This window comes from Bubalus bubalis, chromosome 12, assembly GCF_019923935.1.
Source record: "Bubalus bubalis isolate 160015118507 breed Murrah chromosome 12, NDDB_SH_1, whole genome shotgun sequence".
Classification (NCBI taxonomy): domain Eukaryota; kingdom Metazoa; phylum Chordata; class Mammalia; order Artiodactyla; family Bovidae; genus Bubalus; species Bubalus bubalis.
The window spans coordinates 71,400,557-71,428,447 of record NC_059168.1 but is presented as its reverse complement, the minus strand read 5'-3'; the positions used below and the strand labels follow the sequence as shown (position 1 = coordinate 71,428,447).

General features: G+C 40.4%; 2 protein-coding genes and 1 pseudogene across 13 annotated transcripts in view; 2 read left to right on the top strand and 1 right to left on the bottom strand.

Moving 5' to 3' along the window:
- Positions 1 to 10,177, bottom strand: part of RBKS (ribokinase) — a 95,725-nt gene extending 85,548 nt beyond the window's left edge. For both annotated transcript variants that reach the window (XM_025262340.3, XM_025262341.3), the window contains exon 1: positions 10,044 to 10,177. In XM_025262340.3, coding sequence (XP_025118125.3) covers positions 10,044 to 10,141 — 98 coding nt within the window. In that variant the 5' untranslated portion in view covers positions 10,142 to 10,177. The remainder of the gene's footprint in view (positions 1 to 10,043) is intronic.
- BABAM2 (BRISC and BRCA1 A complex member 2) overlaps positions 1 to 27,891 on the top strand; it is a 474,973-nt gene that overhangs the window by 41,253 nt on the left and 405,829 nt on the right. For 7 of the 11 annotated variants that reach the window (XM_044926125.2, XM_044926130.2, XM_044926119.2 and 4 more), the window contains exon 3: positions 13,943 to 14,094. The exons of 1 other annotated variant lie outside the window; for it this stretch is intronic. In XM_044926125.2, coding sequence (XP_044782060.1) covers positions 13,967 to 14,094 — 128 coding nt within the window. In that variant the 5' untranslated portion in view covers positions 13,943 to 13,966. Of the gene's footprint in view, positions 1 to 10,255; positions 10,396 to 10,507; positions 10,644 to 13,942; positions 14,095 to 18,504; positions 18,605 to 27,891 lie in introns of those variants that run through there. 3 more of the 11 variants (XM_044926121.2, XM_044926120.2, XM_044926124.2) reach the window with 3 other exon arrangements.
- LOC112578180 lies at positions 21,591 to 25,249 on the top strand (annotated as a pseudogene).

Here is a 27,891-nt window from a genome sequence, read left to right as displayed (position 1 = left end):
CTTGGAACAGATATATGTACAGCCAAGTTTCATAGTAGTAATATTTACAGTAGCAAAAGTGGAAGCAACGCAGTGTCCATCGATGGATGAATGGATAAACAAAACGTGGTGTCTACACACACTGGAATATTATTCAGCCTTACAAAGGAAGGAAATTCTGATACATGCTAAAACACAGATAAACCTTAAAGATGTCATGCTAAGTGAAATAAGTCAGTCACAAAACGACAAATACTGTATGATTCCACTTATTCATGAAGTACATAGAAAAGTCGAATTCATAAAGAAAAGTAGAATGGTGGTTGCCAGGGGCTGGGGGGAGGGGTGGTAGAGTTATTATTTAAATGAGTACAAAGTTTAGGTTTGGGAAGATGAACAGTTTTTAATTATGGGCTTTTTGAGTTAGTGGTTCTCAACCCTGATGCATATTAAAATTATCAGAAAGTAATCCAAAAAAACCCAAGGGGGACTCTGTCTAGCTGGAGGAAATCGACCAGGTAGGGTGGGTCTATTTTTAAATTTTCCCTGCTGCAGCTAGGGTGGTAAAGACTGGTGTAGGCCAGAGGAAATAAAATATTGTGATTTTTCTATAACTTAAGAAAATAAGTTCTGGAGATGGATGGTGATGATGGTTGAATGTACTTGATACCACTGAACTGTGTACTTAAAAGTGGTTAAAATAATTTTATGTCTAGTGTATTTTACCATAATTTAAAAAAATCTGAAGAAAAAAAAAACCTGTAAAGGACAATATTAAGCCCTTTGATACAGGTAATTGCATTATTTGCTTTTTCTTCCTTGCAAGGAAACTGTTCCCTAGTAGCATTTTGAATTCCTCCTTATCTCTTGCAAATATATGTCAAACTGCTGAAATGCTACTCTAACCTTCACGATAATGTGTTAGTATCTGAGAGTCATGGAGAAGGCAATGGCAACCCACTCTAGTACTCTTGCCTGGAGAATCTCATGGACGGAGGAGCCCGGTAGGCTGCAGTCCATGGGGTCGAGAAGGGTTGGACATGACTGAGCGACTTCACTTTCACTTTTCACTTTCAAATAGGTAAATTTTGATCCTGGCTCCAACCTTTATAGGTTGGGGCCAGATCACTTAAGTCTTCCCAAGTCTTGTTTCCAATAATTAAAATGAATAGGGTAGCAGACAAAAAAGAACTGACTCAAAGTCTCTAGTTTCATGGTATTTAAGTTTCCAAACCACACTTTTGCTACATTACAAATATCTTTGTTACATGGGTAGCTGAGTTTGTATAGTTTCTGTGTTTTTAAAAGTATTGGTGTATTTACTATCTTAGTTTCATTATTTCCAATAAGCAGTTGTGAATTTCCTGAGCCAACTTTGTCATTAATTTCTCCATTATAATTATAAAAGCCTATCTGTTTTTTCTTAAATCTCAAAGCCAAATTTAGGATTCACTCCCTCCCACCCCCTGCCCCCCTACTCCCTGCCAGGAGGGATTTGACTGCCTTATAGTTACTTGATAACACTTACTTTGATTTTTTAAGGAGTAGAATCCTTTTCCCTGCTAAAAAGCATGAAACCTAGAATTCTTTTGTTCCACAAAGTGCGATTCTTTCTAAGAACTCCACTTTCCAGGTCTTGTCAGTGTGGGAAAGCTAACAGGGTTTGCTCATAAAGAAGAAGCTTGACTCATGCCCATTTTACTTAACAGATGTTTTGAAGTCTTTTACTCCCCAAGTATTTAACTTTTTTCCTCTTCTTTACTTCTCACTACTGTCTTAGTTAAGGCCCCCATCAACTCTTGTGAAGACCACTGCTTTCCCTTGGGTGTCTCTGTCTTCAAGGACAGGATCTTTGATGGCTTCCAAACATTGCCTTTTTTTACATCTGCCTTTGGCACTTAGCAAGCTAAGTGAAATGCAAACCTGACCTTGTCATTTCTATACTTTGAATCCTTCACTGGCTCTCCGAGCCTACAAAGACAGACCCAAGCATCTTAGCATGGCTGGTGGGGCCTTTAATTGACACCTTTTATCTGATGCTCAGTGTACAGTGAACAGACCCAGTGGTTGCTGTCCCTGGCACACCCATGCATACCCACAGCCATGACTTCATTCCTGTGTGACCATCCCAACTGGCCAGGATGTTCTCCCTTTTCAAGACTTGGCTGGGGAGGCATCTTATCCAGGAACATTCCTCTGTGCTCCCACAGAACCTGCAGGTACCGAGCCCATCATACTACAATGATCTGCCTCTGTGTCTGCCAACTTCTTTGGTCTGTAAGTTCCTCAGGAACCTGTTACACTATGGCCATGTTACACCAATTGCAGTATCCCCAGCACTTAGCAGTCTCAGCATTTCAACATTAAATATAAGTAATCAAAATACTGGAGCACATTCATCACAAAGCCCACCTCACTGTGCTCTCCTCACCATGCAGACACTAGGGCATGAAGAGCTGGCCAAGGAATAGATCACTAAGTGAAAGTTGCTTAGTCGTGTCCGACTCTTTGCAGCCTCATGGACTATACAGTCCATGGAATTCTCTTGGCCAGAATACTGGAGTGGGTAGCCTTTCTCTTCTCCAGGGGAATCTTCCCAACCCAGGGATCGAATCCAGGTCTCCTGCATTGCAGGCGGATTCTTTATCAGCTGAGGCACAAGGGAAGCCCAAGAATACTGAGGTGGGTAGCTTGTCCCTTCTCCAGGGGAGCTTCCTGACCCAGGAATCAAACCAGGGTCTCCTGCATTGCAGGTGGATTCTTTACCAACTGAGCTACCAGGGAAATCCCAAAGTGTAATAATACCAAGCAATAGGTGCTCTTTCTTTGTCACATGCAATTTACCTTTTAACATGTATTTTCTTTGAAGGGACCAAAATTTGCAAATTTCCCAGGCATGATTGCTTTTGAATTTAGAGAATTCAATCGACAGAAACATGTTCAATGAAATTTTAATTGAAAAATTGATTTGTAACTGATAAGCAACTTTCAAGGCCAATTTAAGGAGCAGAAAGAATAATGATGATATGATATTCTTCTTATATTGGGAATGCATGATACTTCTTGGACCAACATTACTTTGGCTTTTACTTTCCTGAAAATGTGACTGCTAGGGAGATCTTTCTGTTCTAAATACAAGTCAAGAAGCTTTTGTGGAAGGCAGGTTAGAAGGTACTATAATTCGCCAAACACATATAACCTTTTCTAGGTATAATATAAAATTTTGCCTTTTTTTTTGTAATCGAGGTCCAGCATTTCATCCACTTTGGATCTAAAAAGCTTCTAAATTCACTTCTGCCACCATCCAATTAAAATCTTTTGAGAATTAAGCAATCATTTCCTGACTTGCCAAGGATTAAATTTAGATGCTTGGTTGAACATGAGCCTTATCTCTCCAGCCATCACTTTTAATTGGAGCATGTAAAAGGATAACATAGGGTTTTAGTTGACATCATAGTCTATTGCCATGGAAATGTAAACATGGGTTTGTATTAAACTTGTCTCCAAGCAAGTTTTAGGGGTACAGATAGACTGGGAGACAGGAGATAAATTATGTAAAACAGATCCTCTCAATGTTGGAGTGCCCCAGGAGCACAGACCTGGGTGATCTCATCTTGTCTCATGGCTTTAAATACCATCTATACACTGATGACTCTCAAATTTATATCTCTAGCTCAATCTTTCCTCTGAACTCCAAACTCATATATCTGTCTTCTCGACCACTTCAGCTGGATGTCTGACAGGCACCTCGTCTCACACATCCAGCCTGAGCTGTTAGTACCACCCTCTCCCTGTGCAATTTGCTCTATCACCATCTCAGCACATGTCAATTTCCCCTTCCACTTGCAGAGGGCATAGAACTGGGGGTAATGCTTGACCTGTCTCGTATTCCTCCGCAACTCCTGTCAGCTCTACCTTTAAAATATAATCAGATGATGCTCACTTCTCCCCACTTAAACTGTTCAAACTACCATCGTTTCTTGCCTGGACTACTAATTGACTCTTAACTGGTCTCCCTGTTTCTGTTCTTATGGGTCATATCATGTCACTTGCCTGCTCAAACCCTCCAGTGGCTTTTCGTTTCATCCAGGGTAGGACCCACTGGCCTTTAACCATCAATTATCTTCTCCTCTCCCTTGTTTTCTTCTTCAGCTGCACTGGACTCCTGGTAGTTCACTGATCCTACGAGGTGTGCTCCAGCCTCTGGGCCTTTGCATGTGCTCTTCTTCTGGTGATCTGTATGGCTTGCTTCCTTTCTTTCGGTAGGTCTTTACTCAAATCACTTTCTCGCTGAGGCTTTCTGTAGCTAACGATCTAAAATTACTATTTCCACCCGTTTCATGCTTTATTTTCCTCAGCAGTTCTGTAACAGGCTGTGAATTTTACTTATTTCTACTGATATTGTTTGTTTCTGCCACTAGAATGTAAGCTCCAAGTGGCAGGGACCTTTGGCTGTGTTTTTCATTGCTGTATCCTCTGCCCTTAGGGAAGTGCAAAGGCACACGGTATAAAACCAATAAATATTTGCTGAGTGAATAATTTTAAAAAACGGGTGATACATGTCATAAGAAATAAAGACTAGTGAAAGCATGATTAACCAGTGTCTAAAAAAATTCATCCGTTATTGTGTTTTCATGGGAATCTGTCTTTGGTGGAGCTCTGACTTAATTTTCCACAAGAACAGACTTGATTTCTCTTATCTTTGCCATTTGGAACTTCAGAGATGATTGTTCAAGAAGGAAGAGAATAATTAAATAAATACAGGTGGGTAGTAAATAATGTTCATTGTTTGCCATGTTGGATGAGCTAATGATTTTTAAAAATTATTAGCACACAGAGCTTACTATTCATAGTGGACTGAAATTAGAAATGAAAAAAGCTGCTCATTGATTGCATTAGCAGTGTCTGGCACCCAGTAATGTAATATATAAAGTGAGTTAGACTTGGATACTATCCAAGAGGGCTTAGTTACTGAAGTAGTTTCATTTCTAAAGTGATTCTACAGTACAGGCATGGGTGTCCAGGTTGCTTATAGTTAAGCTTAGACAGAAACTAAGAGATAGTAATGGAGATCCTATCTTTAGACTTGAAAATGATAAATCTTTAGTTGCTATTCCTTGCCAACTTACAAAGTAAACACTTAATGAATGCACAGACTATAAGCCCTTAAATGAACTGGAGATGAAAAGGGCAATAAATATGTGCCAGAGTTAGCGGTACAATGATATAATGGAAAGATAAAGGTTGAGAAACCCAGGTTCCCACTGACTGGCTCTATGATTTGGGGTGAGTCATCTAACCTCTCTTAATTACCTCATCTGTAAAATGTGGAGGATGGACTGATAGGCTTCAGTGGTCCTCCAAGCTCTACGTATTATAAGATTTTTTGACTTTAATCACTGTGGCAGGCAGAATTATGCCCCACCCCCACCTCAAGAATGTCTACATCCTAATCCCTAGAACCTGTTAATATGTTATATTATATGGCAAGGGGGAATTAAGGCTGCTAATAAGCTACCTTAAAATAAGGAGATTATCCTGAATTATCCATTTGGGCATAGTGAAATCACAAGGGTACTTAAAATGTAGACGAGGGAGGCAGAAGAGTGAGTGTGAGAGTGAAGCTATCTGAGAAGGGCTTCACCAACCATTACTGGATTTGAACATGGATGGGGAAACAATGGAAACAGTGCGAGACTTATTTTGGGGGGCTCCAAAATCACTGCAGATGGTGACTGAAGCCATGAAATTAAAAGACGCTTGCTCCTTGGAAGAAAAACGATGACCAGCCTAGACAGCATATTAAAAAGTAGAGACATTACTTAGCCAACAAAGGTCCATCTAGTCAAAGCTATGGTTTTTCCAGTAGCTATGTATGGATGTGAGAGCTGGACTATAAAGAAAGCTGAGTGCAGAAGAATTGATGCTTTTGAACTGTGGTGCTGGAGAAGACTCTTGAGAGTCTTCAAGGAGATCCAACCAGTCAATCTTAAAGGAAATCAGTCCTGAATATTCACTGGAAGGACTGATGCTAAAGCTGAAACTCCAATACTTTGGCTACCTGATGCGAAGAACTGACTCACTGGAAAAGACCCTGATGTTGGGCAAGATTGAAGGCAGGAGGAGAAGGGGACAACAGAGCATGAGATGGTTGGATGGCATCACCGACTCGATGGACAAGGTTTGGGAGTTGGTGATGGACAAGAAAGCCTGGTGTGCTGCAGTCCATGGGGTCGCAAAGAGTCGGACATGACTGAGTGACTGAGCCAGTCACTGAGCTGAAGAGGCCATCAGCCAGAATGTGAGCAGCCTCTAGAAGCCAGAAAAGGCAAGAAAACAGATTTCCCTTAGAGCTTCCAGAAAGGAATGCAGTTCTACAAAAGACATGATTTTAGCCCAGTTAGACCTGTATCAGACTTCTGGACTTCCAGAATTATAAGTATTCAATTTGTATTGTTAAAGCCATTAGGTTTTTGGTAATTTGTTAATGGAAGGGATAGAAAAATAATACAAGCAAAGTTGGACCCAAGTTTATTACAGACGCAGGCTTTTAAGTAAAAATCCTATACTCAGGTATTCTGTAAAGATCTTCAGAGGTAGCAATAATCAGAAACCATGAGAAGCCTGTTAGAAAAATCGTGGGAGAGTATATGTGTGTGTGTGTCCATGTGCACACTTGAGCTAAGTCACTTGAGTTGTGTCAGACTTTTTGTGACCCCATGGACTGTAGCCTGCCAGGCTTCTCTGTTCAGGGGCTTCTCCAGGCAAGAATACTAGAGTGGGTTGCCATGCTCTCCTCCAGAGGATCTTCCTGACCCAGGGACTGAACCCTCATCTCTTACATCTCTTGCATTGGAAGCCGGGTTCTTTACCACCAGCACCACCTGGGAAATATACTAGCAATTCATGTGAAGAATAGAAATCTGGGTACCTTATAAAGAAAAGAAAATGTCAAGAGAAGAGAGATCAAAGATTATCTACAATGTAAGAGTTTCTTCTCTGGATCTCACTGTACTCATCTATAAGTACAGGGAAGGACTGGGATAAATAATCTCTAAATTTCTCTAGCTCTGAGATAAGCTTTTTTTTTTTTTTTAATTTATTTTTTTTAATTTTATTTTTAAACTTTACATAATTGTATTAGTTTTGCCAAATATCAAAATGAATCCGCCACAGGTATACATGTGTTCCCCCTATCCTGAACCCTCCTCCCTCCTCCCTCCCCATTCCATCCCTCTGGGTCGTCCCAGTGCACCAGCCCCAAGCATCCAGTATCGTGCATCGAACCTGGACTGGCAACTCGTTTCATACATGATATTTTACATGTTTGAATGCCATTCTCCCAAATCTTCCCACCCTCTCCCTCTCTCACAGAGTCCATAAGACTGTTCTATACATCAGTGTCTCTTTTGCTGTCTCGTACACAGGGTTATTGTTACCATCTTTCTAAATTTTTTAATGCTGACAGATGCTAACATGGGCTTTTGAGACCCTCCCCTCCCCAAAGTTTGAAGAGTATTCATTTTAGAAAGTAACTATAATTATCTTTAATGTGTAATAGTCAAGCTTCACAGAAAGCTCTACTTAGTTTAACAAGGAGGGGGCTCTGAATTCTAACCCTGACATTCTTATTCAGGTAGATTGCATGGGGAAATTGTTCAGCTTTCCTTTTCTTCTGTTACTTCCCCTATAGAAGTATGGTAAAATTTTAGTTAGATGGATTTTCTAAAGAATGAATTATTTCAGATGTCTCAAGGTTTAGTCCTTTATGTATTGAATAACTAAACTTTAAATATATTTGATGGAACTATATCTAAAGTAAAACTCATGCTCCATTTTTATATACAATTTAATGATTACCATAGTCCCTTCTCTTGAAAAGAGTCATGACTAATAACATCAATTACTAGAGTAATGCTCTAGACAGCAGTTGGCAAGCTATGGCCTGCAGGCTGTTTGTAAGGTGTGCTGCTGCTGCTGCTATTGCTAAGTCACTTCAGTCGTGTCCGACTCTGTGTGACCCCATAGACGGCAGCCCACCAGGCTCCCCCGTCCCTGGGATTCTCCAGGCAAGAATACTGGAGTGGGTTGCCATTTCCTTCTCCAATGCGTGAAAGTGAAAAGTCAAAGTGAAGTTGCTCAGTCGTGTCCGACTCTTAGCAACCCCATGGACTACAGCCTACCAGGCTCCTCCATCCATGGGATTTTCCAGGCAAGAGTACTGGAGTGGGGTGCCATTGCCTTCTCCGTTGTAAGGTGTAGTTTTTTATATTCTGTACATGTTAAAAAAAAAGGTGTGTGGGGGGATATATGATCTTAGACCCTATGTGGCTCAAAAAGTCTAAAATAAATATTATCTGGCTCTTTGCAGAAAGGTTTGCTGACTCCAGCTCTAGAGAAAGATGTGTAGGCCTTTTCATCAAATGTCCAAAACTAGACTGAACTTTTGTTATGTCACTAAATGAAAAACATTCATCTTGGCACAAGGTAGCTCAAGTATTTGTGGAAAAATAAAGGCTCCAGGCATTTTTTTCTTTTTGGCTGAGCTGCACGACTTGTGGGATGTTTAGTTCCTGAACCAGGACTCCAACCCCAGGTCCACATCAGTGAAAGTGCAAGAGTTCTGTCCACTGGACTGCCAGGCATTTCTCCAGGATCTCGGCATTTAAAATTCTTCTGTTGCTTGTTGATACACTCTCCTCACTTTCAGGTTTTTTTTTGTACTTACTACCTGCCCCAGGCAGTCTCTCCCCCTTTCTAATCTCAGTCTGGAAATTTGATAACCTAGCTTATAAACATTGTAAACGATGTAAGATTTAGTCAGTTATGTGAAGACCCTAAAACTAGTTTTTAAGTAAATCACAGGTGGTTTAGTGCAGGGATTTGGTGACTAATTTTGCTGGTCCCAAGACCTTTTTATTTATTTCCAGGTTCTCAGCTGTCCTTTGAAAAGACAAGGTGTCAGGACAGATAAGGTCTTACTGTAGTGTGATCATTTTTTATTTTTATAATATAAAAATAGCAGTATATCTGAAAAGCCACTCACCAAAAAATTAAACTCAAGCAATCTAAATGGTAGGATTTTCTTGGAACATTTTTTTTTCCTTTAAAATAAATAAACATTACTTTTACAATCAAAATGGCGATTTCATTAAAAAAAAAAAAAAAGATATCTTGTAACGATCTCTCCATCCAATCTCACTGCCCTAACTCAACTATTTTCATCTAGCATATTTTACTTATTCAATGACTTTAAAATGGTTGTATATACTGGATTTTTAATTTGACTCACATTTGGTTTGCCATGGGTAACCTGTGGTTACTCTAATACTGAAAAATAAGCTGTAAATATGAAATGCAAGAAAGCTGACAATCAATATGGTGAAAGATGACTGCCTAAAATTTTGGCTTCGGCTCCACCCATTTTTCTACACATTCACACATATAATACCCAACCTGGATAGTGTTACTGCTCAAAACACTTTCCTCCATTTAGTGTGCAAAAAACAACTCTATTAAGTGGGCACATTCTCGGAGATAAAATGACTTGGCCAAAGTCACTCGGCTAGCCAGGGAACAGGTTTAGCAGCCTAGTCAAGAAAATAGGAGCAGGTCTTTGGAGGCGCTGCTAGTTAAACGAGAGCTTTCACTACACGCTGGCCTTTATGTTCCCTCATCTGACAATGACCTTTACAAACTCAAACCTGCCTCTTCTACCCTGTCGAGGCACGTGAGGCGGGCTGCAGAAATCTGTGGGCCAGTCGCTCAGTTGTGTCCGAGTCTTTGTGACTCTATAGACTGCAGCTCGCCAGGCTCCTCCATCCATGGAATTCTCCAGGCAAGAATACTGGAGTGGGTAGCCATTCCCTTCTCCTGGGGATCTTCCCGATCCAGGGATCGAATCCGGGTCTCCCGCACTGCGGGCAGATTCTTTCCAGACTGAGAAGCTCACATCCCAAGTCAACACTCCATCCCCAAAGCCCTAGTTCCAAGGCAGAGAGAAGAGAGAGCACAGTCCGCCCCTGGCTGGAGGCGCAGCTTCTGCGCGCTGGTCCCGAACTAACCTGACCAGGTCGGTCATGCAGGAACCCACCACCACCACCGCCGCTGCCTCCGTCACCTCCTCCTGCCACTGCCTCCCAGGGTCCCCAGACGCGGCCATTGCTCAGAGTCGGCAGTATCCAACCTGGAGGCTGCCCTTTAACCTTTGCCCCACCCCGTAACCAGAGACGCCGCTCCCACGTTCCCTAACGACGCGGGCCTTCCGGACGCCCGGGTGGGTCGCCCACCTGGATGCCCGAAATAACCCCATCCACCAACTGCCCCCAGTTCTTCCAGGAATTATCTTCCTGCACAGCCTCTCGTAGCAGAGCCATCCTACGAGTTCCAGACTCCGCACAGCTCGCCGCGCACGAGGTAGGCGCGGAGGTAGGAACTTTCAGGCACTAGGGGGACGCCCTTCCGAGCGCCCGGCCTGGCGCGGCCGGGGACGCGCACGCCGCCCGGCTCCAGGGCCGCCGAGGGGGCGGGGCGGGGCGGGACGTCCGCGGACGCGCACGCATCCGGCCCGCGGTGCGCGCGCAGGTTGGTGCGTCGGTCGGGGGCGCGCTCGGGTAACCTGTACCCCACGTAGTCGCCGGTTACCGATCCGACTTAAGTTCCAGGTACCTGGACTGGGGCTGGTGCGGGGAGGTTGGATCCCGAGTTGCACAGGTGGCGCTGAGGACCGTGGTTTTACATATGCCCAGGGCTCGCCTTCTCTTCCTATAGAGAAGGCCCCTGTCCCAAAGATGCCCTACTCATTCCCGTCACGCTGGTCCCCTCAAGAACGAGCCCGCAAGGCCAGAGGCTGCTCTCTCTCCACACCTAGCCCGCCCCCTGGTTCCTGATTAAGCTCAAGACTCTTTGGTTTTTCCTGCCTGATTAGGGGATCATACAATTTGGGAGAAGGTGTCCCCTTTTAGAGCGGGGTGGTCATTCTTTGGGTTCGAGCTGATTGTTTTTCTTGAATGCTGCCCCTTGGAGAAATTACTTCCCCTGTGTACTTCCCTCGTGCGCCGTATGACGTCGACGTGACGCATCAGGACGCCACCCCTTTCCGTTCCATGACGTAAGCTGGGCACGTGTTTCCGTGTTTGTCATCCCATCTTAATTGCGAGAAGGTAGACGATGCTTTAGACGTGTTTGTATTCCCCAGACTGCCCATTGAAGTACCTCATGTGACCCTATCTTGAGGCAGCAAAGCTGTGTAAAAATTGTATTTCTGCATTTCCTTCTGTATATTACACGTCAAAATCAGGAAATAGAAATTTCACAACTAGCTGTCAAGGGAAACGGGCCACAGTAAATTTTTGCCTATCTGGGAACGATTATTGTGCTTTGTTGTGTAAAAAATACTACTGGGAGATCATCCCCCATCTGTGTACCCCGCTCAGAAGCCAAAGAACGCTATTTGGTGACCTCTGATTTTGGAGTCAGGTTTCTCCCCCCCCTCACTTGTCTAGAGAAGTCACAGCAGCTGTGCTTGTAACATTTTAATGCTGCATGAAATCTTGCACTGTCAAAAGATAGTATTATGGCTGTTCAGGAAACAAAGACAGATTCATTCCTTCAGGTGTCATTCTAAGGTCATGACAGTTGCTGAATTGGATGGGGTGTTGTCACCTTAAGTATAGTTTGGTTTCTGGAGCAGGTTTGTTCCCTCTAGCATTTTACCTAGTGAATCACTTAGGCCAGCTTCAGCAGTAGGCCAACATTAGTCTAATTTGTTTCTATTTGTCAAGCAACCGTTAGTCTAAATTCATGACTTTTTAATTCATTGTACTAGATGTATACTTTAAAAAAAAACAAATTCACTTTGATGCTTTTCTCTTTGCTATTTATTTGAGAAGAAGTTGGGTATAGTGGACTTTGAGGGAGATCTGGATTTGAATTCCAGTCCTTCTGCTTGGTAGGTTTGTGACTTTGAGTAAGTTACTTAGTCTTGCTCAACATTAGTTTTCTTATCTTTGAAATGGGAACAATAATATTAAACAGAGGATGAGTTAGTTGTTGGGAAGTAAATGAAATTGCAGCTAGAGATGGGTAATATAGTGCCTAATATTCACTAGATTTTGAGAATGTCTTGGTTCTGTTTCCATTTTTCATAGAAATGAGTGATGAAATAATAATAGGTATTATGGGAAAACACATGGAAGAATAATTTTGTAGTGTAGGTAAGGTCCTTTTGCTTTTTTCCAAAATGACTATTTCTGTTTTGCATATGATCTAGATAAGTATCCTTTCAAGAACTGTGACATCAATAAGCAGAAATAAAAGTGGAAATGTTGCAGAAATAGGAAAAAAATAGACTTCAAAGGGATAATAGGTCTAGTATACTATTCAAAGACAAATTATAAGTTATCTATGTCATCTGTAAAATGGGAATTCTAATATATGCCTTACCATCCAGAATTGTGGAGGTCAAGTGCACTAATGTTTATGGAAGCTCTTTATAAGTGATAAAGTGTTATAAAATGTACTTGATTTTTATGACTGATAATACAGTGCATTAGATGTTTATTCTTATTTTGTGATGACATATTGGAATGGTGGTGGGAGGCCATCTGTTAAGTGGTCAGAGGAGGACCTTATTTTATATTTGCAGAAAAGATGATTTGAACACTAAAGTATAAAGCTTTTTCTACTTCAGAGGTACTTTTGGGTGTCATCAGTATGTAGGGTCACAGTGGGTTTTTTGTTATTATTTGTTTTTATGATTGTTATTTATTTTTTTGCCCTTTATTACTCTGAAATGTTTAAAATGGGTACTAGTTTTCAGCATTTATAAGGGAGCTGTAAATCCTCATAGGGCATAGTGTATGAAAACTAGAATGAGCACATCATTTACTTGCAATTGTAACTTGCAGGAAATTAATTTGCTTTTGATGTGGGATTATCCTTTCAGATTGAGGAAGAAAATGATCATTTAAATTGACTTATTCACCTCTGAAAGTGGAGGCTTTCATTTAGAAATCTATTAAGAGGAATTCATGTACTCCCTCCGCCAGCCCCATGGGTTTCCAAGTAATTTAGAGATGATTTATTGGTTTTACTTTTGTATTTTCAAGTGTAAGAACTTCTTAGTGCCTTAGAGTCAAAAACTTTTAGATCTATGGTAGTTTGTGTTGCTTAATATCTGGATAGGTGTGTGTTTTCATGATTTAATGGTTACCTAGATTTTTGCTACATCTCAGATATGCTATTTTCTACAAGATTTTTTGAGGGCATAATATCTTTTCTTCATACCTAAATATTTTTGTAGCTCTTGTCTCCTTATTCATCTTTATTAAAAGATGCTTCTTGATGCTTATGGTGTACTAGGTACTTCTGTTAAACACTAGAGAGTCAAGACAGTTCTTCAGGGAATAGATCACTAAGCAGGTAATTATACTGTGGAGGGGAAATAAGAAAGAGGTGTATCAGTAAATACACCTACAAGTAAATAACTTGTAAGTAATAATTGCAAGTATATTTGCTTATTCTGAAATTTTGCAGTTTTATCAATCAAGTTCTTTCTCTTTGTGGGGACACAGAGGGGGGACTCCTAACCTAGCAGCGTGTGTGTTTTTTATGTCAGGGGAGAGGATTGTCAGTAAACCCTTCTTGAGAAGGAAGGACCTGCCAGTTGTAAGACAGAGTAGGGCAGCTTTTAAGTAGAGTGTGGCAGCATAGAAACTGGCTTTGAAAAGGGGGAGGCAGTTAGATTTCAGGGGTTGCTGCTCCTCCTGCAAAGTCTGTGTCTTGAGTAGGTGAGCAATAGTGAGCTAGGCTCTTTTGGAGGGTCAGTGCAAGAGGCTGCCATAAGACAGGAGATGAGGTATCAAGCAGGAGACACTTCTGTGTACTGCACCAGTTTCCAGTAAGATTGTAATGTCTAGTTCCTTTGGATATTCTGATCATCATTCTTTCCTTCTTCTTTCAGTGGTGATTTGCAAGGCAAGTTAAAATGTCTCCAGAAGTGGCCTTGAACCGAATTTCTCCCATGCTCTCCCCATTCATATCTAGCGTGGTCCGTAATGGAAAAGTAGGACTGGATGCAACAAACTGTTTGAGGATAACTGACTTGAAATCGGGGTATGTACCAGAACCAATTCATCCATTTCCTCATAACAGACCTTTCTCACCAGGCTTGTAAAAGTTGAACACCACAAAAATTCATCAAGTCATGCCCTTATCATGTGTTAAGTTGGTTTTGTCCAGTTGTTGACATTTTATGTTTCAGGTTATTTAGTTGTGCTGTGGGCCGTTGCCTCATGATCAGAATGTTTTGTGTGTGTGTGTGTGTGTGTTTGTGAGATTAAGGCATATCTCTTTGTTAACAGTGTGCCGTGTGGTTTTTAGCTAGTGTGTTTTTCATCATTGACTTGTTTTCTTGTTCTGTGTTCTGCAATTCAGTATGCACTATAAGAGTTGGGATTTGAGATTGTGAATCTGACATTATTTGATAGTCTCTCCTAATAGGAAAATTGTAATTGCTAGTCCAAAATGAGTCATTTTTCACAATGGAGTTGAAACAGTAATATCTCATGCCTAGAAATGTTGCATTAAAAAAACCCAACTTTTTATTTTGAAATAGATTTACTTAAAGAATAGTTACAAAAATGCTACAGTAAATTAATGCTGTTACATGCTGATAATTGTTCTATAAGTCTTATTTGAATTTTACCAGTTTTCCGGTTAATGTCCTTTTTCAGTCCAGAATCCAATCCATGATACAGATTGCATTTAGTTGTCATGTGTACCTTATCTTCCAAATCTGTGACAGTTCTTGTCTTTCATTGTCTTCCATGATTTTGAAGCTTTTAAAGATAGCATTGGTTAGTTACTTTGTAAAATATTGCTCAATATGGGTTTGTCTAATGTTTTCCTTTTATCAGAGTGAGAAATAACTCACTCTGATACCTGCCCTCAGTATTACAGAAGGGATGTATGATTTTCAGTACATCATTAAGATTGTGTGTATCAGGTTTTGCTACTGTGAAACTGATTTTCCCTTTGTAATTAGTAAGTACATTATGCAGTGTGTTTGACATTGTGCAGATGTTCTGTTTCTCATCTTACTTTTGTTTGTTAATTTCAACCTCCATTAATGGTTCTTGCCTGCAATAATTGTTACAGTGGTTCTTGGATAAGAGTGATTTTTAATTTCCCTTTTCCTCCTATACTTAGTCATTTAATTCTTCTGTAAAGAAGCATTACCCCTTCCCTGCCAATTATCTGTTTATTTATATCAGTATGAATTTTGAGGCATTTATTTTATTCTTAGAGTCATAATCCTCAATGAACTGTGTTCATTAATTTTTTTGCTCAGTTGTTCTAGCCTTTGTCATTGGGAGCTCTGTCAAGTTGTCTTTGGAGCATATCCCCATCATTTTTTGAACATTTTCTTACTAGAGATACTACATTCTTGATTTAGCTCTTCTTTTAAAAGGTCTTTTATTTTTACTTTCTACAAATCTTGCTATTTTCTGACTAAGCTGAAGACCTGGATATAAGTAAGATAGAGAAGACTAGGTTAGTTGGACATTTCATTGGAATGGTACGATGCTTTTTAAGTAATCAGTGGGTAGGGGTTTCTTTTTGAGGTGATGAAAATGTTCTAAAATTAGTAGTAATGGTACACGACTCTCTATTATTCTAAAAATGACTGATTTATGCACCTATAAAGGTGAATTTTATGGTTTGTGAATTATCTCTCATTAAAGTTGGCATTAAAAAGACAAACCTGTGTACCCAGGGTTATTTACTGGCTTGAATGGATAGGACATGGAAAAAGATCTTTCTTCTTTAGTTTGTCACAAATATTCTTTTCAGAGATATTGAAGATGTGACAGGACTGATGGCAGAGGACTGGGAGCTGGTTTATGTCAGATGGTAAAGCACATAAACCTGAACTTCCTACTCTTTTGTTGGTATCCTGAGAGCACAGTTGGATTCATCCAGATAAAGTCACTTTACTTCTTCTTTGTAGACTCCCTGTTTGGTGCTCCCAAATTCCTGAATGTTTAGTTGAGTGTTTAGGTGCAAATAGTGGATCTGATGATTAATTTGAAATGAATCAACTAAACCTGGCCCTGTCTGGACTAACTCTGTAAAAAATACTTGAAAGGGTATTTAATGACTTGTAGTATTTATGGAGTTTACTTTCTTTAGATTTAGAAAACGAATAAAATTATCTCTACCTACATTAACAAACCAGCTACAGATAAAATGATGTGAAAAGCCTTATTAATCTAGAGCATTATTGATGCCTTTTATGTAGTACTTAACCGAAAGATTCATGAAAGTTCTTTTGAAGCTCATTAACAATTCTTTCCTCAGTGTTTCAACCAAAGTATGAATTCCTGAAGTTTCTATAGAAAAACAATGGCAGAGTTAGAGAAAATGGTTTTTGTGTGTGTGTGTGTGTTGATTTTGGCATTTCCCATTCTTTTAGACCAGCAGCCAACTGGTGACTCAAACGGTAAAGAATCTACCTGCAATGCAGGAGATTCGGATTCAGTCCTTGTGTCTGGAAGATCCCCTGGAGAAGAAAATGGCTACTCACTCCAGTATTCTTGCCTGGAGAATTCCATAGATAGAGGAGCCTGGAGGGCTAGAGTCCATGGGGTCACAAAGAGTCGGATGTGACTCAGTGAAAGACACTTTTATTTTTCAGTCAGTTATGAGAATTGGGATCCATGTTTGGAATTTCTCTTAACTCAAATGTTTAAAATGAGGAGACTAATTTTTATAGATCATAAGAGCCAGTATTGTTACTATAAATAGCTACTTGCCCTTGAAGAGTTGAGGTACCAGGGTTTCTGTATTCTAGGTCTGACTCACAAAAGGACGAGTTAGGCAAGAATCTATGCAAAGTAAGTTTTTTTTTTTTTAAATAGCAATTCACTTTTATTTCTCTTATGGCAACTAAATCTCTCTGCCTTATGTAAGATTATGTGTGTTTCCAAATTCCATTGCTAGGCTGTCAGTATCAAGGACAGGATTCTTATTTAAAATATTTTTATGCCTCTCTATAAAAACAAAAAATATTTTTATGCCTTGAGAAACCTGTATGCAGGTCAGGAAGCAACAGTTAGAACTGGACATGGAACAACACACTGGTTCCAAATAGGAAAAGGAGTACGTCAAGGCTGTATATTGTCACCCTGCTTATTTAACTTATATGCAGAGTATATCATGAGAAACGCTGGGCTGGAGGAAGCACAAGCTGGAATCAAGATTGCCGGGAGAAATATCAATAACCTCAGATATGCAGATGACACCACCCTTATGGCAGAAAGTGAAGAGGAACTAAAAAGCCTCTTGATGAAAGTGAAAGAGGAGAGTGAAAAAGTTGGCTTAAAGTTCAACATTCAGAAAACGAAGATCATGGCATCCGGTCCCATCACTTAATGACAAATAGATGGGGAAGCAGTGGAAACAGTGGCTGACTTTATTTTTTGGGGCTCCAGAATCACTGCAGATGGTGATTGCAGCCATGAAATTAAAAGACACTTACTCCTTGGAAGGAAAGTTATGACCAACCTAGATAGCGTATTCAAAAGCAGAGACATTGCTTTGTCAACAAAGGTCTGTCTAGTCAAGGCTATAGTTTTTCCAGTAGTCATGTATGGATGTGAGAGTTGGACTATAAAGAAAGCTGAGCGCAGAAGAATTGATGCTTTTGAACTGTGGTGTTGGAGAAGACTCTTTTTTTTTTTTTTTTGGAGAAGCCTCTTGAGAGTCCCTTGGATTGCAAGGAGATCCAACCAGTCCATCCTAAAGGAGATCAGTCCTGGGTGTTCATTGGAAGGACTGATGTTGAAGCTGGAACTCCAATACTTTGGCCACCTGATGCAAAGAGCTAACTCATTTGAAAAGACCCTGATGTTGGGAAAGATTGAGGGCAGGAGGAGAGGGGGACGACAGAGGATGAGATGGTTGGATGGCATCACTGACTCAATGGACATGGGTTTGGGTAGACTCAGGGAGTTGGTGATGGACAGGGAGGCCTGGCGTGCTGCAGTTCATGGGGTTGCAAAGAGTCGGACACGACTGAGCAACTGAACTGAACTGAACTGAATGCCTCTGTAAGTTCTACCATGGTGTCTTTCTAATGTAGTAAGTAAAGGTTGAATGAATGAATGCATTAGCTTTTTTCACAGAGAAGTTGCTCTGTTTGGGGATCAGAGTAGTTTGGACATGTGGTTCAGAACATGTTTGTTGGTCTGAGAGTTGCTCACTTAAATTCTGTTATGCATAATCCTTTTAAATGACATTCCCTGAAAAATGAGTTGGTTTTAGAGATTACGGTCAAATGTGTTACAGTACTGGGTTTACTCTTCTAGGTGGAATTAATATTGAGATCTGGAGGGGCTGAATTTTTAATGTTAGGGAATTATTCCTTGAGCCTACTGAACGTTTATTAGCTCTCTGCCCTATGTTAATTTGATCACGAGCATGTGTTATTTGTAAGATGCCATATTTTGTCTTTTTTTTTAGTGATTTGCTAATCTCGAAGATGTCTAAGTGTTCCACATCCTGGAATGGTGCCTGAGAGGAAAGCAGGGGAGGGCTCACTGCAACCTGCGACAGCTGAGCCGTAATATCTTTTTTCAGCACATCACAGTGACTCAACCTTACTGGCACATGGCTGTGTTTGGGGCATCTGCTATGACATCTCATCCACCCACAATTACCTGTTGCATTTTTTGGGTCCATGTTCTGAATTTCATTACTTAGTTAAAAATAGATACTCAGTGTAGTTGATTACTAAATGGAACAGTTTTGAAATATGAGTGTTGTCGGCTTTGAAGACTGATCTCAGATTGGCTGCTTTACTCTCTAGCTGGCAGGCTGAGCCTCTTTAGCCTCATGTCTAGAAGGGAGTTGCTGCCCCGAGAAAGTGTTAGTCGCTCTGCTGCTGTTGCTGCTAAGGCGCTTCAGTCGTGTCCGACTCTGTGCGACCCCATAGACGGCAGCCCATCAGGCTCCCCCGTCCCTGGGATTCTCCAGGCAAGAGCACTGGAGTGGGTTGCCATTTCCTTCTCCAGTGCATGAAAGTGAAAAGTGAAAGTGAAGTCGCTCAGTCGTGTCCGACTCTTAGCAACCCCATGGACTGCAGCCTTATCAGGCTCTTCCACCCATGGGATTTTCCAGGCAAGAGTACTGGAATGGGTTGCCATTGCCTTCTCCAAGTTGCTCAGTTGTGTCTAATTCTGGGACCTCCAGGTTCCTCTGTCCATGGAGTTCTCCAGGCAAGAATACTGAAGTGGGTAGCCATTCCCTCCTCCAGGGATCTTGCCAACCCAGGGATCGAACCTAGTTCTCCCACACTGCAGGCAGATTCTTTACCATCTGAGCCACCAGGGAAGCTTCCCTGAGAGGCAATAGTTTAATTTGGAAGATGGGCAACTTAGTTAACAATTTAACTATCTAGCTGTTCACTTGGTCTTTCCATTTTACTTGCTTTTTCATACTCTTCTGTGATCTTCCTTTTTCCCTGTGCATATTTTTATACTTTATTCATTATGTATAAATGTATGTCTAAATAATATGTAGTATTGTTTTATATGTTTAAAAAGTTTATGCAAAGGATACCATACTGGATGTATTCTTCTGCAACTTGCTTGTTTTGCTTAGTGTTAAATTCATGAGAGTTACTGATAATTATATTTAACGGTTCTCATTCTTTCATTGCACCGCTGTATCATATTCCATTGTCTGAATATGCCTCCAGTTTTTTAATTCACTCTCATGCTGACTGACTTGTATGTTATTTTGAGTTTCTTTTGACAAAGCAAGCCATGATGAACATTGTCCCACCTTTGCTCAAGAAGATATTTTGAGATTATTTTCTGGGGCAAAGGTTTTTGAATTGGGTATGGTTACCCATTTTTGGTTGTAAAATCAGTGGAATGAGTCACCCCACCATTTAACAACTGAATGAGAAGAGAATGGAACTATCAGAATGTGTCACACTTAATAAGAATAAGCACCATTTTGTGAATTTTCCTTTGAGTTGTATGCTTGAACTGGGTCACAGTATAAAATGTATGTGATGATCAAAAAAGTTTGAAAACTACCCCTTTAGGGTATATTCATAGAAATGGAATTGCCAGCTTTTAGGGTATGTGGTATTTTATTCCATTAGATATTGCTGGATTGTATCAATTTCCTTCTACCAAAAATGAATAAGAGTTCTCATTTTTCTATAGCCTTCACAATACTCTGTGTTGTCAGACTTAATTTTTTGTGAAGCTGATGGATGTGAAGTGGTATCTCATTATGCTTTTAATTTGTATTTCCCTGATTACTAGTGTAGTGAAGAATCTTTTCATTGATTTCTTCTTTGGGAATACCTTTGCTCATCTTTTGGACTTCCCTGGTGGCTCAGATGATAAAGAATCCGCCTGCAATGTAGGAGACCTGGATTTGATCCCTGGGTTGGGAAGATCCCCTGGAGAAGGGAATGGTTACCCACTCCAGTATTCTGACCTGGAGAATTACATGGACAGAAGAGCCTGACAGGCTGCAGTCCATGGGGTCACAAAAAGTAAGACATGACTGAGCGACTTTCACTTGCCCATCTTTTAAGTGGATTGTTTATATGTATGTGTGTGTGTATGTGTATATATATCTATATATATCTATATCTATATCTATATATATATATAGAGAGAGAGAGATATCTTAAAATGTTGTTTATGTAGTTTGGATACTAATCTTTCAGCAGTTACATATATTACAATCTCCATTTAGTTTGTGGTTTATGTTCTTAATTTGGTGCTACTGATACCTAACAGTTTTAATTTAATGAAGTCATTCATCAACATTTTCCTTTTTAGATTTGTTCTCTTGTGTGTGTGTGTGTGTGTGTGTGTATTTGTAAGAGAGAGAAAAGAACCATTTCAGGAAATTCTCTCCTACTCAAAAGTTATATGTCTTTCTCTCAGAATTTTAAAGTTTTCCTTTTTGGGTCTTTAAATAGGAATTTATTTTTCTATAAAATACGTTGTAAGATAGGAGTATAGTTTTTTTCCACCAATGGATAATTGGTTGTCCCAGCATATTTCTTGAAAAGCTCATCCTTTGCTTGTGGCTCTGTAATGCTGTGTCTCTTATTATGTCAAGTTTACGTTGCACATGGATCTATTTCTAGGCTTCCTGTCCTGACCAGTCAACCTCCTTGTCCTTGTGCTAGTTTGTGCTATATTAACTATTACAACTTTATAGTGTATGTTGTGATAGCTGGTAGGAAAATTTCTCCTCATGTATCTTGTTCTAATTCTTAAAACTTGTCTTGCTTAACCAGATATCCTAAATACTCTTTTTTATAACCTCATTTATTTTGTTTGCTTGTTTGTTTTTTGGCCACGCCATGCGGTTTGCAGGATCTTAGTATCCCAATCAGTGATTGAACCCAGGGCCATGACTGTGAAAGTACTGAGTCCTAACCTCTGGAACTCCAGGGAAGTCCTTCATTGAAATGGTTGCATATGTAAAGAATCTGCCTGCAATGTGGAAGACCCGGGTTCAATCCCTGGGTCAGGAAGATCCCCTGGAGAAGAAGACAGCAATCCACTCCAGTATTCTGGTTTGGAGAATTCCATGAACAGAGGAGCCTGACAGGCTCCAGTTCACGGGGTCTCAAAGAGTCAGACATGACTGAGTGACTTGCACTTTCACTTTTCACTTTCATACTGTTCTTTAAGGATATACCGTAATTCACTGAACAAAACTCCTTCTTTTTGACTCACTGAGAAAGGAAATGAAAGGAAACTGACTTGATGAGGGGCTAATTGAGAATTGACCATCAGGAAAGCTCTCTCTGAGGAAATGACATTTAAGGTGAATCATGAAAGATGAGAATACTTCAATGTGAAGAGCTGGGGAAGTTGTTGTAAAAAGGGAATATCATGTTCAAAGACAGGAGAAAGCTTCCATGATCAAGGATCTGCAAGGCCACTGTGGTTGGACTATAGGGAGGGAGTGGGAGAGGAACATAAGGTGAGATTCTAAAGATAGTCAGGGGCTAGATTATGCAGAGTCTGGTGGGCTAAATTTGGGAACTTGGATTTTATTCTGGGTGGAATGAGAAGCTATTGAATGATTTTAAGCAGAGTGACATGATCTGATTTATATTAAAAATATTACTGGTTGTTATATGGAAAATGGTTTGTGCAGGATAAGGTAGAGTAGTTAGCTGTCCATTACAATAGACCAGGTGAGAGATAATAGAGTCTTGGAATATGGTGGTGCCAGTGGAGATGGAAAGAAGTGAATGTATTTATAAGTTATTTAGAAGGTAAAATCAAGAATATGTTGAATTTGGGTTTTGAGAGAGTCAGGAATGACTTCTTTGTTAGCTTGAGTGGGTAGGGTAGATGGTCATGTCATCTGCTGACATGGGAAGGTAAGAAGATGGATGGAGGAACTGCTTAAATCTGGATTGATTGTGGTCTAGGTCTGCCAGGCAGCTCTCATTGTATCATGTATCATTCCCTTTACCTCTTTCCTGTGTTGAATCTCATATCTTACTTTCTTGTTTTACCTTCTAGCTTTGTTGGAGGAAGTACTCCAGTAGCATCCTAAGAAAAAGAGAAGAGGAGGTTCCTTTTTGAGTTCTTGGAAGTCTAGAAGTGTCTTTATTCTACTTTAAGCTTGGTTGATAATTTGGACAAGTACAAAAGTGTAGGTTGCAAGTTATATTCCCTGTGAAATTTGGGAGGCTTGATCGGTAATCTTGGGGACTCCTAACACATATTGTAATTTTATGGATGGAGTATTCACTTTTCTGCAGGGATAGTAATTGTAGTTTTTTTTTTTTTTTTTTTCAGTTGAGGTATAATTGACTAAATTTTTAAAAAACACTTCTTCTTTACCTTGTAGTATCCCTGTTTTCTCTTTCATCTTGGTAGCTTTCCTTAAACTGATGATTCTTGGCTGTCCATGTCTATTAAAGAGTGTGAGGTTCTGAAATGTGAAACTGAAGCTCTTTGAGCGTAGGTGGGCTTGTCAACTATTGAGCCTCACTGCAGTGTTATCAGGCAGTGTGGTGCTGTGGTTTATATTTATCTCCTATATATTTGGTCTTCATCCACAGTTTGAGGCTCATAGCTCCCCAATTCCTTGGAATTTCCTAAATGATAAGGGCAATGGGATAACATTTGGTCTCTTGTCCTCAGTTCCTGAACCTGCTTCGGGGAAGGTGACTATTCGTTCCCACCCAAGGTTGGGAGCTGGCCCCTTAGATCGTAGTCTTACAGTATTGAGTATTCCTGCTACATATTATTGAGTATACCTCTTCAGGAATATGGTCAATTTCTCTTCTTCACATCTCTTTTTGTATCTATGAATAAAAGTTTGTGTTTTCTTCATTTTGTTCCTGCACATTTACTGTTAACTTATTCCTAGGTTGTTTATTCTTTGTGTGCTATCAGATAGAAATTCTTAGTGGTTTTTTGGCATATATGAAAGCTAGTACAGAAGTTAAAGTGAAATCAGGAGATGTATTGAAAAATTTAATAATTCAGAAATCTATTATCAGAATACTGAAGAATACTTAGGGAGAATTTGGAGAAAGGAAACATAACCATGACTGGAAGAGCTGAAGCATGGCTGGGGAGTGGGGCTGGGTGGGCACAAGCCAGAAGTCAGGGTGATGGGACTGGAACCCTCTGAGCCATCTTTAGAGGTGTTGGGTAGCAGCATCATATAGTGGTGAGTATGCAGGTTTTTTAGCTGGTGAGGTCTGAGTTTGAATCCTGACTTTAGTGCTTAGTAGCTTATGACCTTTGGCAACTTACATACCCTTTCCGTGCTTTTTCTTACACAGGGATGATGTTAATAATTATCTTATTAGGTAGTAATGAGAAGCCTTGTGGAGCCCAAGGTGCTGCTATGGCTTCCAGTGGGGCTGATGTTAACATTTTTGGCTGGGCAAATGAAGCTTCTGAAATGCCAGATTACATGGGCGATTGGCTTGAGGGCATCTACTGCCTCATCACTGATAGGAATGCTTTTCGGAAGAACTTAGTTTGGGACTTTTTGCTGTGGGAATGTGGCTCTCCAGGAGTTTGAGTGACATTGATCTAATGGTACCTCAGCTTGGGGTGTAGCCAAAAAGGCACATAGAACCTCTGTGCTGTACTCGAACCTTCTAGAAACAGAGCCTCCAGTCTATGAGTGTCACAAGAACTTGCCCAGAGGGGCACCTTTCCTCCTCTGCCTGATTTGCTTTCTCCACAGAGTCTACTCAGAACACCATTCTCTGGTCAGCAGTCAGGTTTCAGCTACAGTGGTTTTCTGTAAAGTTCTGTACATGGTTGCTAAGTTTCTGTAGGAAATTATCTTTGCTCCTGTCTTGTGGAATGACGTAATAGTATTTTAACAAATACGTGAAATAAAGACTACTCATAAAGATAAAATAATTATAGAGATGAAATGAGATAACTTATGTAAAGCACTTAGAGTAACTTGGTCATAGTGCTCAATAAATGGTAGCAACTATTATATTACTATTGTTATATTACATATAGTATATATATATTTTTTTCATAGTTTATATATTTTATATATTTATTATTTCACTGTATTATTGTTGTTTGGTAGTTGGTAGAGTCACATTGGCATTCCAGAATCAGGGACTCTGTGAAGAGTGAGTGTCCATGTGAGTGGTATAAAGGAACTGTCTAATAAAACCCAGGTGATTTGAGCAAGCTAAGAACTCACACATGTATAACAGAGATCAGAAATCATAGAGCAGAAAAGCACAGGAAAGCCAGAGACTTTTGTTTCTAGGGTAACTTTCTGTAACTTTCTATCTTGTTCATTGCTTTTTGGAGTTCTATGGAGGGAGGAAAAAGTGTGGCTAACTGAGACCCAGCAGGGGGATATATTCATTGGGAATATTTGATTATATTGAAGAATGAATGGGTGTGAAGATACAAACTTTTTTTTTTTTTAAGCAGATGGAGCCTAACAGTTTTAAACAGCTATTAGAGACTGAACATTGCTTGTCCTGAGCAGAGACAGCAACAGTTTTTAGCAGAGGGTTAATAAGCCTGCCTGGCAAGGCCTGTTAAGATGGTGTGCAGGCTAGATTAGGGAGCTCTGTTGGAGGGTGGAGAGTTAGTGTGGGGAGTGGGTGGATGGGGTTGTGGATATTACAGAGCAGATCTTTGGCCATGGTTCAGGGTGTTATTGGGAGAGGGCAATGGCACCCCACTCCAGTACTGTTGCCTGGAGAATCCCATGGATGGAGGAGCCTGGTAGGCTGCAGTCCATGGGGTCACTAACGGTTGGACATGACTGAGCGACTTCACTTTCACTTTCCACTTTCATGCATTGAAGAAGGAAATGGCAACCCACTCCAGTGTTCTTGCCTGTAGAATCCCATGGACGGAGAGGCCTGGTGGGCTGAGGTCCATGGGGTCGCACAGAGTCGGACACGACTGAAGTGAGTTAGTAGCAGCAGCAGCAGCAGCAACAACAGGGTGCTTATCTAGGTACCGAAGCATCTAGAAACCTAGTGAACGGTGCATGGTGTTGACGTTTTGAATGCTGTCACCATGTTCAGGTCATCCTCTAGGAATTAGTCCTTGAGCTGTTTCAACCATTAGAAGCACGTCCTCCTCTGCCCCAGCCCCATACTCTGTACTTGTCTAAGATCTTTGTCCTGAGCAGCCTTCTTCTGATCATAATAGTATACTGCTGCTGCTGCTGCTGCTAAGTCGCTTCAGTCGTGTCCGACTCTGTGCGACCCCATAGACGGCAGCCCATCAGGCTCCCCCGTCCCTGGGATTCTCCAGGCAAGAACACTGGAGTGGGTTGCCATTTCCTTCTCCAATGCATGCAAGTGAAAAGTGAAAGTGAAGTCACTCAGTTGTGTCCGACTCTTAGCGACCCCATGGACTGCAGCCCACCAGGCTCCTCCATCCATGGGATTTTCCAGGCAAGAGTACTGGAGTGGGGTGCCATTGCCTTCTCCGATAATAGTATACTATGTAATATAAATAATGTTAATGAAACAGTTAATGGGTCTTTTTAATGTTTCAAAGAGCTGTCATTTATTTTATATTTTGTACTTAGGATTTTTGGGGAAAAAGTCAGAGTGGTGATACTGTCTTTGACCCAGTGAACTCTGCCATCACTAGCCTTGGGAACTTTTGCTAGGATTCCACAGTCTTCCCACAGAGTCTGGGGTGGTGAGTGCTAGGATAAATCTGAGTCTGGAGTTTTAGATGATTATCAGTCTTGGGCTTTTCGTGCCTTATAGTGACTTCATTTCAGGGTGGCTTCTTTTGGGTAAGGGGAATAAGTAGAGGGAAGTAGCCAATTTAATGTGTGAAGGAAAGAACAGAAGATTCATTTAGTCAGTTCCTGGCTGTACTTTGCATTGTTCAAGGGAACAAAAAAATCACTCCTACCCTTATTTTTGTCCTCTCTGTTATGTGCAATTTTAAGGTAGTATTTTTTGACTAGTTTTTGTTTAATTAAAATGAAAAATTTGTAAATGGCCTGATTAAAGTGAGGCTCTTTCAATACATGCTAATAGGCACATCAGTTTGTTTCAAGGCTCCAATTAAGTGTTCCTGTGCCATCACTTACATGTTAAAGGACCCCCTATGTCCAAGTAACACAGCCCCCTTTTTAAGCTTCCATGTTGTTTGAATTATCTTGCTTTTTGATGCCATGGTCTTGAGAAATAATTTTGTAATTTTCCTTTCCAGGGCCACATTTCCTGAGTCATTTAGTTATCTTTCTAATGGCATGTTATGAAAGTTGTTTTTCCCATTGACCTTGCTTCTCTTGACTTTTTGAAAAACGTATCCCTTTTGTTTTCTGAAAAGGTTTTTTATCTCAACCTTTGCTCTTGCCAACTTATTGATAAGAGATCTTGAATCAAGTAGAAGTTTTGGGAAACATTTTGATGTTCTACTATTAAGTAGATATACTGCCCTCAGAAAAATTGCTTGTTTCATCTGTAGACAAATTTGTAGCCTGCTAACACTTCTTCAGTTAAAAAGGATTATTTAAACATTTTTGTGTTTCAGTAAAGTATGAACATGTAGGTTCAATTTGGGACTTAATGTGGTGACATATACATAACATACATTTACCATTTTCACTATTTTTAAGTGTACAGTTCAGTGTCATTACATACTTTCACATTAAACAAGAGCTGCCCATTCCTCCCTTCCCTCAGCCTTGGCAGTCACCATTTTATTTTTTGTCTTTGAATCTTACCACTTGAGGTACCTCATGTAAGTGAACTCAGGAAGAATCTGTCTTTTTGTATCTGGCTTATTTCACTTAGCATAATATCTTCAAGTTTTATCCATAGCATGTGTCAAATTTTTATTTTCTTTTTCTTTTTTTTTGGCTGCATCTTGAGGATCTTAATTCTTATAGGATCTTAGTTCTCTGGTTAGGGATAGAACCTGGGTCCTTAGCAGTGAGAGTGCAGAGTTCTTACCAGGGAATTCCCAAGATTTTCTTCATTTTTAAGGCTGAATATATTTCATTGCATGTATATGCCACATTTTGTTTATCCACTCTTTCATAGATAGACATTTAGGTTGCTTCTACCTTTTGGCTATTGTGAGTAATGCTGCTATAAACATGGGAGTACAAACATCTGTTTGAGTCCCTATTTTCAGTTTGGGAATATACCCAGAAGTGGAAGTTCTGGATCATATGATAATTTTATGTTATCACCATACTGTTTTCCATAGTGTGCTTTATGTTCAGTCACTCAGTGGTGTCTGACTCTTTGCGACCCCGTGGACTGTAACCTTCCAGGCTCCTCTGCCCATGGAATTTTCCAGGCAAGAATAGTGGAATGGGATACCATTTCCTCCTCCAGAGGACCTTCTAGCCCAGGGA